The sequence below is a fragment of the Anoplophora glabripennis genome, unplaced genomic scaffold, assembly GCF_000390285.2.
Source record: "Anoplophora glabripennis isolate ALB-LARVAE unplaced genomic scaffold, Agla_2.0 scaffold50, whole genome shotgun sequence".
Taxonomy (NCBI): Eukaryota; Metazoa; Arthropoda; class Insecta; order Coleoptera; family Cerambycidae; genus Anoplophora; species Anoplophora glabripennis.
This window is the reverse complement of record NW_019416330.1, coordinates 1,280,699-1,296,952: the sequence shown is the minus strand read 5'-3', so window position 1 is coordinate 1,296,952 and position 16,254 is coordinate 1,280,699. Positions and strand designations below refer to the sequence as shown.

Here is a 16,254-nt window from a genome sequence, read left to right as displayed (position 1 = left end):
CTTCCTTACGCATTTTAATTTCCCCTGGAAGCCTAACCCACTATCTTTACAAATAAGGACAACTTAAATCAAAATAATAATAATAAATGTACATTTACCAAAAAAATTTTCACAACCTGCATATTTGATCACGAGAAAATCCTCATGAAACAAGATCTTTTCAACACGAATTTTCTATGAACGTGTGGCTCGGAATAATTCACAATAAAGTTTGTGGACCTTTCTAAACCCGTCTAAATTTCCAGTCATTTCTATACTTTCTAGAAAACCATCTCTTTGATTTATTAGAGGATGTTCCATTAAAGCTGGATACAATGAATGGTGCTCCTGCGCATTCTGGGAGAATAATATAAGAATGGCTTAATTAAAATTATTTGGGTCGATGGATTGGTAGAAGACTAAATGCCAATGTCAACCATAATTATGCAAAGGGTTCAGTGTCTTGGCCAGCCAGATTGACATATCTAAACCCCCTGGACTTCGGTGTTTGGGGTTATCTGAAAAGTAAAGTTTAATCTACTCCAAGAGATACTACTGCAACGAATACAAGACGAGTGTAATACAATTGTTGTAAATACGTAACGTTAATTTTGTTTCTTGTTTAGTCGCTGCTGCTTGGTAAATATATGTGGTGTAGAAAGGAGTGTAAATAATTTTGTTGATGTGCTTACAAATTGTATTTACTTTTAAGCATAAGCATAAACATTCTTGTAATATTATAGTTAGAAGTGTCAGCCACAAGGCAAGTATTGGTTTGAATAACTTGAGAACGGCGAATCTTAGGGAAAAAATTAAAGTTACATTTTTTACGTATTTTGTGTACGTTACAATAACTTGTAAAAAATGCAGTGGCGTAGGTTTTTTTGTAAAAAAAGAAGTGACCCCTGTCCAGTTGTACACCACTGGTTGAACCTTTAAAGCTCATATTTTAGGAAATGTAAGGCCTACTATCAGACATTATCTGTACCAAATTTTATTTAGATCGGTTAATAGATTCCGGAGATATAAACAAAAAATTAAAAAAAAATCTCTAAAACGGGGCAAACACATATTATTTTAAAGAGATCTATCTACCCTCGAAGTTTCTTACATAAAATTCGGACCACCCTGTATAGGTTTAAGTACGTACTTTCAGTTTCAGTACCTATGTTTCTTCTGTCTACTTGCCTGATTCGTTAGTGACAATTTTCTTTGAAAATATCGTTTTTAGTAAAGCAAACTACTCTTCAGATGGCAGTTAACATTTTAAAAACTTTTTTTTGCCACAGAGTTTTGTAGAATAAGTGAAGTGATCTATATATTTTCCTTTGTTGCTATGACAAAACTACTTACTTAACTCCGCAAGTGTTAATGTCCCTCTTGAAAGCAATGGCGTATTTCTGATCGTATGTGTAACTTTGTTGGGGAACAGATCCATCAAATCCAAACGACTTGATGTAACCAGTGGTGTCGGTAAAATATTGAATAGCACCCAGAGGAGCTGAAATAGGAGATTAATTTACTGCATCAGTTCTCCGATTCCGGAAATAATGATTTGTCCGCACACCTCTTTGAATTGCAAATAAAAACTGTGTATTTAAAATTAATCAAGATTACCACTGCACTTACAAAAACCCAATAATCAGATGGAGTCACTAAGACTTTTTTTCTAGTTCTATTGTAATATAATGTAATATTGCAATGTATTTTGAAATCTTTGAAGATTTAAATTACTGAAATTACTCGACGTATTATTACAGTAAACATATATCACACGACAATTTGCAACAATTGTCGCAATCGTTGAAACAATTTCTATCGACTGTCATTTATGATTAAAGGCTAACAGTACTATGGATGAGGTCACTAACGAATAGAAGATTAGATGTGGATCTTTATATTATAAAGCGATAATGATTTTCAACTTTTTATGGACAGATACTGGTTTAAAAAACGAAATAGTCAGAAAAGCTGGAAAAAAGTCCCAAACAAACAGTTTTTTGTATTTTTTAATGAAGGAATATCTTCAACAAACACTTGCAAAGGAGTTTATAAAACCCAAAGAAATTGTGGTTATTATTAAATAAATTTGTACTAATAATTTTAAAAAGAATTTTCGTACCTAACAGAGGAAAATCTTGGACGGCTTCATCGCTGGGCAAGTTAAATCCTTTGGTCCTTCCAGGACACTCCAACTGTGTTACCTTTATTTTCCAAGAAGGCGACTCTAACTGAGGATTGGCAACACGATCTGCTAATGTGATGTCCAACTGGACACCCTTAGTTACACCATCGGACTGGTTCACATGGATATAAACTAAGAACAATGACAATATTTAGTTTGCCAGGGAAATTTGGAATCATAAAAAGAAATTATAAATAGCTAAGTTTTGTATTTCGTATGGTATGTAACTAACAAGTGGGGGCACGTCTTTAATAAATAATTACCATGTTGTTTATCATTATTGCCACACAAATTGGGAACGTTGTAGTGATTCGGATGTATCTTCATCATATCGTGGGAACATTTGAAGACGGGATATGGTGCGGTGACCACGTTTGTCAATGTTGCTGGGGCTAATTGGAATTTCACAAAATCCAATCTAAAAAATGTAATTAGTAACAGATATGTTGAAAAAATTAATAAATACCCACACATGTGTGCACTCGCACCAAATGAATATCAGATAAACAAAATAAACGTGGAGAGTAACAGTATTCTACAGGATGTTAGAAGTTTGACTGCCTTAATTTTAACAAATGATAGAATACATTAAAATAAACAAAAAAACCTTATATGACATGGTCTTAAACTCAACCATTTCCAAGAAACAAATTATCAAAATCTCCAACTTAATATACAAAAGTTCGATTAATTAAGGAATATCGACATAACTGGGTGCATATAATACCATAAAATACAATATTTATCACTTTTTTGAACTTCTTTATGCTTAATTCTAAAAAATAATTAGATTTGTAATAAATTTAAAATTCGATAAAATTCATATCGAGCAATGTGACAACGGTACGCTACTAAGCTATCCAGTAATACGCAATTCAGTAGGTTTTGATATCTGGAATTGTACCGTGTCGGAGTGTTTTTTGCGTACCACTAAGTATTTCCTTTTCTTGAGGTGTTTTCCAGCGGATGTGCGAAAATTCGATTCGAAAGTAGGTATCGTGCGTGCATCGAAAATGATGGTGGATATTTTGAGCATATGCTATACTTTGTTTTGTACTTGTGCGTTTAAAAATTACTGATTTTGCTTTTTGGTAAGTATTATTTTTAATACGTATGATTATTTGAACGATGTGAATCTTTGAGTACTTTAATTACGTATTATTCAAATTCATAATTCGATTAAAAGTTAAGTTCCTGTTTTAAGAGATTCATAATTACTAAAATTCCAGCTAAAATTTAAGCACAACTCCATCTTCGTACTACAAAATCGATACATTTTATTTTATTTATTTAAAAACTGCAAAACAATTGTCTTGAAATTTACTATAGTAGGATCGTATTCGATGCAAAGTACAGCAAAAAATTGTCGACCTTTTATCAAAGGAAAATCGTGTCATCATTTTTAGGAGGCGTAAAGATGAACCTTTTCAAATTTAAAATGAAATTGAATGTAAAATCTGAAATACCGCTGCATACGCACTGTGTTCTGGTACTAGCTGTAGTCGGCCAGGTGCATCGAGTGTACGAAGTGGTCGGTTATACGTCAAATACTAACTTGGCGAGCTTGATCGTAAAGCAGGGAACAATAAACAGTGGCGCGTACAGAGGTGAAATGTAGTACATATGTTGAATTTAAATAACGAATTAGATTTATAATAACTTACATTTAAAACAAATAGTTTATAAGAATAAAAAAAAATTTTGTAGGAACAGGGTTCCAGACGTGAACTGATCCCTTCATCGCACCCCATTACGATTCTTTTTTTTATAAGGAGAACGAAGTTTCAAAGCAAAAACATTGTATAACAGATATAATATAAATATTTACAGAATAAAAACAAAATATAAATCCTATGATATGATTCTATCAAATGAAAACACTAACAACAATTCTCTATCAATCTTAACAAAATAAGTTATTTTTCTTATAAGCAAAATATAAATTCTATGATTTATGTACCGTATTGCATTGCATTTTTCTCATCTTCATTTAATATTAATTTCTTCTTTCCACCCCCTTTTTTTAGGTTTCTTAATGTCACCTTAATTTTTCTTCTCTCTTAAAATTTTGAAAACAGATGATTCCCTTACTCCAGTATATCTAGAACACATTTCCACCAAACCAGTCTTCAGTTTCATGGGATGATCCTTTTCTAAAGCGTTAAAGACATTTAATATTATCGTTTTTTCTCTGTAACTTAATACAGATTTTTTTGTACCTACAGCAGTACAACCGGCTTGCGAACATCCAAGCACCGCCTCCATTTCTCCATATAACGACAACAGAGCAATAATAATACAAAAAACTTCACTTCACTAGCACAGAAAATATAATAGCATTCAGGATTCACAAACAACAGCCCGAAACACACAAGCACACACAGCACACAAATAAAACACTAAAAACACTTTTGTTACGGAGCAGAAGAAATATGATTTCACTCACAAATTCTCAAATAATAGCGCGAAACACACATACAGCCCGAACGAAATATAATTGCACTTATAACAGTTATAACCTCACAAATATCGCGAGCGAGAAACACGCAGCACAATACAACCGAAACGAAACTGACCACGCCAGGCCGGCACGCGCGCCGCCGCAAAAAACACAAGACACAAGTCATATGAGGGAGTAATAAATGTATTGTTGCCCTGCCACCCAATGTGCGAAGGAAATGCCTTTGTTTTTCATTTTGTCCTTCATAAATATATAACTATTAATCCATAATGCATAAAGAAATTATTCAATTTCCAAAACCCCCTAAAACGTGTTGCACTGATTCCCTTGACAGGCAATGATTTATTACTTTGCATCAAATATGATCCTACTATAACTGTTTCACAATAATAGTTGTACGCGAGAGCCAATGGCTCCATCTGTCGTGCAGACTTCCAACTGTGTCATTAAAATGACTACAGTGGGAAGCGACCTGCTAACTGCAGGTACTTTGTTGCACGACTGCCACCCACAGAGAGCGTAACACAATGTTTGAGAGAAACAACTACTCCGAGAGCTATTTGCCCCTACCGGCATTGAATTATACTCGCGACACCTAGTACAACAGCTAGGATCGTTTGTCAGTTTAGTTTAACAAACTTGCCTTTTACGCAGACACGCCAATGGATTTTCGTTCCCGGCACGCTTCATCCCCCTTACTAGTCCAAAAGCTAGCGATGAGTCACTATAATTTCGACCGCGGAGTATAGGTGTCGCGAGTATAATTCAATGCCGGTAGGGGCAAATAGCTCTCGGAGTAGTTGTTTCTCGCGGCACTGACGACTCAAATCACAATAATAGTTGTTTACATTTTTAACGTAGGACAAGTTTGCCGCGTGCACACGTGGTGTGCATCAGCTGTGTAGCGCTGTTGTCACGTTGTGATGAAACTCCCCAATATTAATACTCGCTGCATTTTGAAAACTGTCTTACTCTCCTGTCATATACAACTTTTTTGTCTATTTATGATTACTTTGTCTCATGCTGAAGTATGGCAGTCATACTTCTTATACCCTGTATAGTATTACTATACATCAGTATCAGTTTTCAAAAAATTCTCAAGTTTTATAATTCTAAATAAAGTATTTATTTAGGGAATCGTATCATAATTTCGTTATCCAAATGGTATTGAATTTTCTATAAATTCAATTTAGGCATTTATTTAGACATATATTTCTTAAAATAATGCCTTTTTGATAAAGAAAAGATGGGTTGGTACTGTGAGCATTGTTATCTATTTGTATATTTTCAGTCTTCGACATAATGTTCTACCTATATCAGGTGGCACGTACCTTATTTGGCACACGTTAGTGTTTTTGAGTTTCACTGTATAACTGCAACTACCTAGCGAACTGGTCAGGTCAGAACCTTCAAAATATCCCACCTTGGAATTACTAGTTTTTCCACAGGTACTTTCAACTAAAAACAATTTAATTAATTAATATTACACAGGATGTCAGGGAACTAAACCGACAAACGAAGACAGCAAATTCTAGGGATGATCATGATATCGATTTGACATAAATCGTCTTATCTAAAAATGCTTCCTAAGAGAGGTAGGGCTCTTTGAAGAAGGCCCTTTGACATCGTTTTTTTTTTAATTGTTTCCGGACACCCTGTATATTAATAATACTAATGTAACATTACATAATTAATTACTTAAAACGAATAGAAACGACAAATAAAATATATAATGAAAAAACTATAATAAGGAGAAGTTAACATGGTCATAGATATTATAAAATAGTTTTCATTCAGAATGTATTTGCATTTTTACAATTCATAAAATTCTTCACATTATTAATTAGCACATTTATAATTAGAGCTCGGGACTCGGTCGGATAATCAAAGCCGTCGCGTCGGCTTTTCGCTACAGCGCATCGTACGAAACCGGTAATAACGGCAGTTATTGGCATCGCGTTTGCTTTGTGTATACGTGTTTTAATATTTTAATAATGTCGAACACGCCAGGGGGTAAAAAACGACATTTCGCTGATAAAGTACGCAAATTTATTTATTTTTATGTATACCTACCTGTTTACTTATTTGTTTACGACGAACACGTCTATGACCAGCCGACGAAAACTCCGAGCTCCATTTATAATCTACAGATATTCATTATATTATACCGAACTAAAATGTATATGTCTTATAGATTATATATATTTTTTTCATTCATCAATAAGGTGACTACTTGACTATTCGTTTAAAAAAAAAATTAGTTTTCACACTTTTAGAGCAATCATCTCGAATGATATAACATTTTATTAGTTATTCGTATTGTCATAGTCATTGATGTACTTACACACACAGCAAGTCGAAAATATTCCACAAAATCCATTAGGTTTTCCTTTAGAGAGTAAACAATTGCTGTGGGGTGTACAAACCCCAAATTTTATTCCACTCTGAGTTTGTGTTCTACACTCCGTCAATTTGTAATTAGGTTCTGCAAATGTAAATTTGTAAGATCAAATCGATTTTACTATACTTCACAGATCACTACCAGATTTGCTAATTAAAAGTATTCATTACGATTACAAAATTCGAATTTAACAGTTTTAAAATAAAAATATGCGTTACAACAAATTATATTTTATCTAAGCAATACTAACTTTTGTTTTTATTAAAAGATTTTTGTTTTTACCTAATACACGAGAAAAAGCTGTTAGGAATCATTTATGCAAAAATATGGCCAGTACATAGAAATACACGCCAGTATATAGAAAGTTACTAATTTTGAAACATTTCCTTCCAATGTTCAACTCAAGAAATTTTTTATATTATAGAAACTATACATATTTTCTTAAACTATTTTAAAAAGAAATGGCATGGTGGACTCTCTCTTATTTGTTTTATTTCAAAAATACATATTTTCTAAATATTACTTGCAAAAAAATCCGAACACTTGATATGCACTCATTGAACGGTGACTGCAATATTAATTAAAAAATTCCTAAAGACTTTTCTCAATTTTCAAGCCAGAAAATTACTTTTATAAATACAATTTATTGTGCTCCACATTTTTCAATAAATTTGTTCAAATCGAATCATTTCTAAAAAAGTTATAAAATTGCTCTCATTCTTAATAGACTGTACATTATGTTAGATATTTCGTTTGTAATTTATTTTATAGAAATATAATTTCAGTCCTACTTACGTCTAGAATTCCAAAGAAGAGAGAACGGATCATCCACGTCCGTCAGATCAAAAAAACCGCAATACACATACCTCATCCACAACAATACTAATAAAATCCTCGCCATTTTTACTACTGAGTTCATAAGCGGCAATAACTCCCATCATGTCTCACACCGGCCCTTTATATGCCCTGTTTTAGTTCTTATTTAAGTATGTATGTACATAACTGAACATTTTTCAAACATCTACTAACGGTTTTTAATGGTATGGTCAACATTTTTTTACATGTTCCTTTAAAATTCATGTGAAGCGATTAACATCATAGCGGCCGAAGACTTAAGCAAATAGTTGTACAAATCCATTAGGTACTTACAGATGGTGAATTAATCTCAGATATAGGCAGGTGCATTTGTAAAAAATATATTTACAGAGAGCGGTATATAAAATGAATAACAGTATTTGGTTTTCGTGCTTTGTATGTTGGAAACGTCTCATTGGAATATACAAGTGTCAGAAGGTAAACAGATACTCAGTAGTAAAAATTTGGAAAATTGTAGCACAGCTGATGGTTCATTTTATTGTATATTTTGGTGTCATAAATACAAATATTATGATTATTTATTTCCCACTTAGGCGATATAGCTTGTTTATTACTAGGAAGCGAAATAGGAAAACGTCATATCACTCTAGGGCGAAATATTTTGTACCCCTCTTTTCGGCAACGGTAGTAAATGTGCCTTGTATAAATGAAGCAGACAAATGAAAGTACAAAGTTTATTAACATTAATATTTAATATATAACAATAATTTGCCTTAAATTAATTACAAAAACCGGTTTTAAAAACGAAAGTACAATTTGAGAAGGAACCTTTAACAGTAACACCAGAAAAACTATCTAAATTTTCTTGGCCATCGAATAAATGTTATTCATTTTCCCCCTCACAATCAATTCAGGAAAATTGTTATCACTAGTTCTTTCGACTCGATTTATCTTGTACATATCCCGATGTATAGTATCACTCTTACATTTCCCATGTCTTTTCAATGTTATCATATCTGCATCTGCAACTACGAGAAAAGTTGCCGATGGACGACGCAAACAATGACCTGTGTACATTTTAGCATCTGCGTAGCCGAGATATTTTACAATATTGGACGGTATGCTACCGAAGATAATTTTGCCTACTGGTTGCGCAGTACGTTGAACATTTCAATATGAAAAAACCGGTGTTCTTTAATTTCTTCTGGTCGCAAAGACATCGCATTTAATTTTCTTCCACAATAGGAAAATATTTTGGTACTCCCGTATTTGTATCGTTAATGTTTATTACAACAACGATTCCTTTATCATTTATATCATCTATGGAGAGCTTTACCAACTCCTCTCTTCTTAATCCTGCAAAAACACCCATTACTAGAACAACCTAATAATACAGGGTGTCCCGTAAAGTATGTTACAAACTTTGGGTGGTGATAGTACATAAAAAAATATGACTAAAAACTCTAATAAACATAACCTCTTAAACGCACCATTTTGAAGTTACAGACCTTCAAAGGTGCAACTATAAAAGTAGTTTTTATGACGTAACTCTTTGTTGGAAAAAGAAAACTTAATGAAATTTTCAGGGGCTAATCAGCTTTAGGAAATCAATAAATAATGCGGATATGAATAAAATCGAGAAAGCAGAAGGGTGTTTTTTTATCACCCTGTATCCTATTTTTTGCTAAAAAAAATTTTTCTGCAAAGGTACAGCAAGTATCATAAGATTTTTAGAAAGACCATTAAATTTAGAAATTTTTTTGTCTCTTGTGTTTTTTATGTAAAATGTTTAGTTTTCTAGTAAATTTACAAAATGCAGAGAGATGAGTGCTTCCGAATTATTTACATACATTTCTTAAGCCTAGTGAATTTTTAAGAATACAATCAATTTCCAAAATAATTTTTTTAATTAAGTAACCAAAACAGAACTAAAACAAAATATGTTATTATAATAAATGTTGAAATTGACCTCCTTCTGCATCGATACATGCTGTCAGTCTCTTTATAAAGTTAAATCTGACTCTTTGGAATATGAATAGACTATTTCTTATTAAATTAAAGGTTTCTACAATTCGCAGTCTAAGTTGATCTTCTGTATCAACAGGGGTTGCATAAACTTGAGATTTCGCGTGTCCCCAAAGATAAAAATCGACAGGATTCAAGTCCGGTGATCGCGGTGGCCAGGCTATTGGTGCATTATATCCTCTTCCAATCCATCGATTAGGAAACCGCATATGTAGATACTCTCTAACATGAACACTGAAATGCGCAGGTGCCCCGTCATGGAGGTACCACATGTATTGTCTCAAATTTAAAGGAACATTTTCCATTAACTCAGGGAGATGGTTTTCTAGGAAGTTTAAATATTCTACTGCATCAAGCCTTTGAGGTAGAAAGAAAGGCCCGAGCAAATAGTCACCTATTATTCCAGCCCATACGTTGACTGAGAATCGGTGTTGGTGATGACTATCAATGGTAGCATGAGGATTTTCGTCTGACCATGCATGTGCATTGTGCAAGTTCAGTAAACCATCTCGTGTAAAGGTGGCTTCATCGGTAAATAAAATGGAGCTAATAAATTCCACATTATGTTGGTGATGGTTAAGTATTATTCGGCAGAATTCTAGGCGTCGGGGAAGATCTTCAGGCATTAAATGTTGCACTTTTTGGAGATGGTAGGCATAAAGGCCGTTTTCCTTCAAAACACGCCAAACTGACATTCTGGAAAGCTGTAACTGATTAGCTGCCCTTCGCACACTTTCTCCCGGATTTTGTTCAAAAGATCTCAAAATTTGTTCATCTTGCGCGGGTAGTCTTCTAGCAATTCTACCACAATGTATGTAACGGGGTACCACACTACCAGTTTCAATAATCCGTCTGTGAATCCGAGTAAATAATTGTGTAGACGGCTGACGTCTCTGCGGATAACGTTCTATGTATGTTCTTCGAGCAGCTGTTGCATTTCCATTACATAATCCATAAATAAAATGCATTTCGGCATATTCTTGATTAGTAAAACGATTGTTATCCGCCATTGTACTCACAAATTAATAATTCGTCAACAGACACGATTAAAATATGGTAACAAATGTCAACTATGTTAAAAGTGACAGGCGCCTACTTTTTGAATACGTCAAATTTAACACCTAGCGGTGAGTAAACTCCCTTTGCATTTTGTAAATTTATTAGAAAACTAATCATTTTACATAAAAAATGCAAGAGACAAAAACATTTCTAAATTCAATGGTCTTTCTAAAAATCTTATGATATTTGCTGTATCTATGCAGAAAAATTTTTTTTGGCTAAAAATAGGATACAGGGTGATAAAAAACACCCTTCCGCTTTCTCAATTTTAATAATATCCACATTATTTATTGGCTTCCTAAGGCTAACTAGTCCTTGAAAATTTCATTATGTTTTCTTTTTCGAACAAAGAGTTACGTCACAAAAACTACTTTTGTAGTTGCACCTTTTAAGGCCTATAACTTCAAAACGCCGCGTTTAAGAGGTTATGTTTATTAGAGTTTTTAGTCATATTTTTTTATGTACTATCACCACCCAGTTTGTAACATACTTTACGGGACACCCTGTATAGCCAATTATTTCCTATATTACCTTTTCCAAAAGATATGTATGACTTGATGCTTCTCTAATAAACTTGCTGTTTTTTCAACATCTAAAATTTTATTTGGAATACATTCTTTCGATATTTGCTTCAAATAAGCCTCTAATCGATGATATTCTCCTAATTTACTTTTCTGCGCACTAATAACCTAGTCTTCAACCATTGAATACTTTGTTCACAATGTGTTAGGGCTGAATGATTCGACTAAAAGATATATAAAAAATATAAATGATCAAAAATGATAAATAAATATTTATAAATAATGTATAATATACAGGGTGGCCAAATGAAAACAAAACAGAGCCATTTTCAGGAACTACGTCAAGATTGTAGAAAAACGCTCAGACCCGTCGATTTTGGATTAAAGGGGAACATTATTTGCTGATATTTTTGACTCCACCACTTTCACCCCCCCAAGCAAGGATAAGCATCACCCCAAAATATTTAAATGGCATTGGGGGTTGAGTAATATTTCTTTTGAAAGCTCTTACAATTATCTTTACAACAGACTTTAAATTTTATAATTCCGCTATTTGATGCCCGCAAAGAGAGATGAGTGTATTGGAAGATGTGAACATCATTTCCAGATAAAAAATGATGTTTCTTTTACTCCTTTTTCCTTTTGTAACAAACTGTTTTATCTTCAAACGATCTATGTATCTCTTTTCTGTCTTTGGCTCGTTTATCCTTTTAAGCATCCAACAAAAATCTGCCATCATATTAATATCTCACCTTCCTTGATATCCACGCTCTATTTGCTTGATATCATGGTGAAATCGTTCACCCTGTTCTTCGCTGTAGTCTTCGAGGCTCTCCGGAAAATAGTCAAAATGCAATTTCAAGTGTATCAGGCAACTGTTTGTAGTTTTCCAACAATTCCTCAACTAAATTCTTGTAATCCTCGCTCTTCTGATTCCCCAATAAATTCTGAGTGACTCTCTTGAAACTTAGCCGTGCTGTTCTTTCAGTATCTTTCAGTGTTGTGATAAATTTTTCATCTCTGAACACGGTACGGATTTGAGGACCATTAAAAATACCTTCTTTCAGTTTAACATCACTTATTTCCGGAAACTTTTCTCTTAAATATCCAAAACAGTCGCATTCTTTGTCCAAAGCTTTGAGACCAAGTTTAATATGGAAAAGTGGATGCAGAATATTTGAAGGATCAACTAAGGGTCCGCGGATGATGGTTTTCAACCCTAGATAGAAATCTGTTATTTTTGACCATATTTTCTGTTCGTAGTGATTCTTTTCTGTATCTAATATCCCATAGATATAAGAAATAGGGATGAAAGATAAAGTTGACCATCCTCTTGTTTTAGAAAATATGTTTTTCCATATTTTCTGTATTTAAAGACGGTTTTTCGCAATGAAAAAAAAAATGGAGGGTGATGGAGCAATTTTGGCTCCGGATTCGGATTCGGCACGTCAAAATACATAAAGATATACAGGTATAATCTTTGGAACAGACCACTTTTCTTTTTTTGTGGGACTGTGATAAGTGATTTTTAGAATCCTGATGGGTAATATACAAAAATTAGTAGCAGTGCTATTGGCATTGCTTATTTAGATACCGACAGTGAAAAACGGCGAAACGTTTCGAAACATTGGACGAAACCATTCACAGAGGCCATTACGGACGTTTTAAAGGACCGCCATTGTTTGAGCGGTTTCGTCTTAAAACCAACAAGAGAAATCAATATTATGATGGGCTTAAGGTTTTTGCTCCCTCAAAGCCTAACCCGAGAACGCCCAGGGCAGGTAAAAAATTCCTAGACCACAGCATGGCAATCTCAAAAAATCTGGTACCTTAAATAATACAGGTACTACTTGATATAATCACAATTTCTCATATGAATATGGTAATATATTAAATATAATTCCCAATGAATGATATTCGATAAGAATTAGATTAAGAAATATCATAGAGCCACTCATCAAGTGCATGTCTTCACGACTCTCATTTGTTTTGTTTAAAAATTTTAGTTTAAAGTAAATTTAATGTGTTTAGATTGTGATCCAAAATTGTAACAGTGGCAATACTACACCTCAAGAATACTGTAAATAGATGTAGTTTTTCATAGGTGTACAGAAAGAAGTTCTATAACCAGTAGAAGAAAACCTCTCGTTAAGTGTCCTAGAAATAACCCTCCAGTTGAGGTTAACTCAGAACTTGATGTGAGACATGGGTGAGATATATCATTCAAAGTATGCTTTATTTTAAATAATGGTCACTACTACCCAGCGCTAATCTTCATGTTAATCTACAGGTACTATGCAAACAATACTAGTGTCGTACTAGGTGAAATAAAATCTTTAAATACTAATAATTTGAAAACTTTTAATACTTTAATAATACTTTAGTAATGTTTCAATGTTGAATTACATTCTCAATATCTGGTAAACAGTAGAGCCACCAGACATATACCGATTCGATATATGTATTTGTGACCAAAAAAATTAACATATTTACTGATATACCTTTGAACATTTCTACTGACTGATGATCTTAAGCAAATAATATCCATATGCGGCGCATTCGTAGGGGTGTCTCACGTATCTTCTATTTTATTGAATTTTTAACATTTTACTGAACCATCCATTTACCATACACGATTAATGACAATAACAAGAATATTAGGACATGTATAATTTTATTAATATAAACATAATAATATAAAAAAACAATTTTATCTATATATAAATGTATGTACACAACAAACAAAATTATTCTATATCGAGTACCTACAGATTATTTTAAATAGTTTTATATTAGGCATAAATATTCCATATCATACTTACTTAATTTTTTATATTTAAATAACAATGCTTTAACTTAACTTAAATAATGTTCATTATTGAGCGTAGTAAATACATAGTTTTGAAGCCTTCTCATATTAAATTTACTATAAATCATAATAAATAACTTCACTTGAAATAATTTTTTCATAAGCTGGACACTACTTATGTTTCAATTATTCCATCAATAAATTATGATAATAATTTCCTTAATGTCTTTTAATGTGCCGTATACAGTACATGTATAAAATTATTTATAAATAATTACATACTCCAGTTTCAAAAAAATTTCATAATTAAATTATCAACATAATAGTTATGAAGAGATGTCACAAAATTAAATTTGAGTCATCAAATTATATCACTTAATTAGATTATTCTACGTAGAAATATTTTTCAATTTAGAAAACACAAATTGCTGATATCTGTAGTTGAAATCTCTGATATTCTTAAAACTAAATAATGCAACGGGATGGATATATTTACATTGTTATAATGAATCTCAGAAATGTAACTGAATATATAGAAAAATAATGCTACTTTATTCTTTTATTCAGTATATCTTTTCATTGATTGTTTGATACTTCTGTTAAACTATCACTTATCACTAAAGACATTTGAAATTTGGTAAATACCTCGATCCAATTCCAATGTCTTCTGTTTTCATTTAAAAAAGTCAATTTTCCATTAAGTAGAAGATTAGAATGAAAAAAAAACAATTCAGACTTTCTACTTGGCATGCTTATCGTGTGTAGTATATTTCTAAAAAGATCAAGAACAAAAATTTTTACAAAAATATTTAAGTATATATGTACAAGAATTACATCTAAGAATTCAGTTTCTGAAATATTGTGGCCTGCCCATGCTGTATGTACTCAATGGAATGCCACCAGTTTGTTTGTAGATTTCATTTTGATCATAATCTACATCGTAGTAGATGCCACTTTGGTTCTGAAAAAAAAAATAGTTAATGTAATATAAATTTATTACTCATACATACAGAGTGAACCAAATTAAATAGTTTTGGGTCTTTTTTTAAATAGATCCAGTTGTGTATGCGTTATTTTTCTATAACTTCCGGTTTTTCAGTTGTAACGCTAACTTTTATAGTTTCTAAGCTTGCATTCTACTTATTTTACAATTTTTCATATATGCGTAAAATTGACCTTCACATGATGTATCATCATTATATTTACAAAAAATAAAGTTATGAACATCAAATTGTTTGTAATTCAATTGTTTTATAATGTAATTCAATAGATACATTCATTGCACATTTAACTTTATCAGGATTTAAAAAATCTAACAACATAGAGGGTGTTAGGTACAAAAAATTTAAAACCTTGAAGTATAACTTAAAAAACCGAATATTGTAATAAACGAATCAAAAATTGAATTTCGAATTCAACGAATTACCTATTCGTCAAACGAATTTAATTTTTCTCGAAAATTCGAACCTCCTAAAAGTGTAAATGGCCCGCCTTGTACAATCTATTAACAATTTCAACCAAAATTTCGTATGTCCCTTTATAAAACAATATTTTATTAGTTTTATTAGTCATTTAATGGGTTTAGCTCGAAGATCTTTTTCTGTCCAAAGCTGTACACTGTGGGATCTATTTTTTTTATTGTGAATTATGTCTTTAATTTTAAGATACAGAATAGGACAAACTGCATATAGTCCTGCGGAATCAGAATATTTAATCAGAGAAATTGGTTATCAATTTATACAGGGTGTATCACGAAGAGGGCCCAGTAGAATTATCTCAAAAAGTAGTCAAAATTTAAATCTGAAAATTTGTATACAAGGGTTTATCAAAAAGATCTATTCAACGAAAATAGTGTCGACTTTCTTGCACTTCCGATTATACCAGAAGTCATCATCACCTTTGTTGGAACACTCTGTATATTTTTGCATTTTTTAATTCTACGGTAAAATCTAGACTAATTTCATGTAAGGTAATATAGGCCAAAATATGACAGTTTTC

At 32.4% G+C, this 16,254-nt stretch overlaps 2 protein-coding genes across 2 annotated transcripts in view; both read right to left on the bottom strand.

Annotated features, from left to right (window-relative positions):
• Positions 1–1,412: 1,412 nt before the first annotated feature.
• Positions 1,413–7,927, bottom strand: LOC108914354 (the record flags this gene model as incomplete). Its single annotated transcript, XM_018720163.1, has 6 exons — positions 7,822–7,927; positions 6,970–7,110; positions 5,957–6,083; positions 2,428–2,582; positions 2,102–2,296; positions 1,413–1,480 (listed from the first exon to the last, which is right to left on the bottom strand). Coding segments are annotated over exons 1-6 (792 nt in total), but the record flags the coding sequence as incomplete, so codon positions are not given.
• Positions 7,928–14,251: 6,324 nt separating this feature from the next.
• Positions 14,252–16,254, bottom strand: part of LOC108914711 — a 37,761-nt gene continuing 35,758 nt past the window's right edge. Inside the window, exon 14 of the mRNA XM_018720581.1 lies at positions 14,252–15,217. Coding sequence (XP_018576097.1) covers positions 15,101–15,217 — 117 coding nt within the window. The 3' untranslated portion in view covers positions 14,252–15,100. The remainder of the gene's footprint in view (positions 15,218–16,254) is intronic.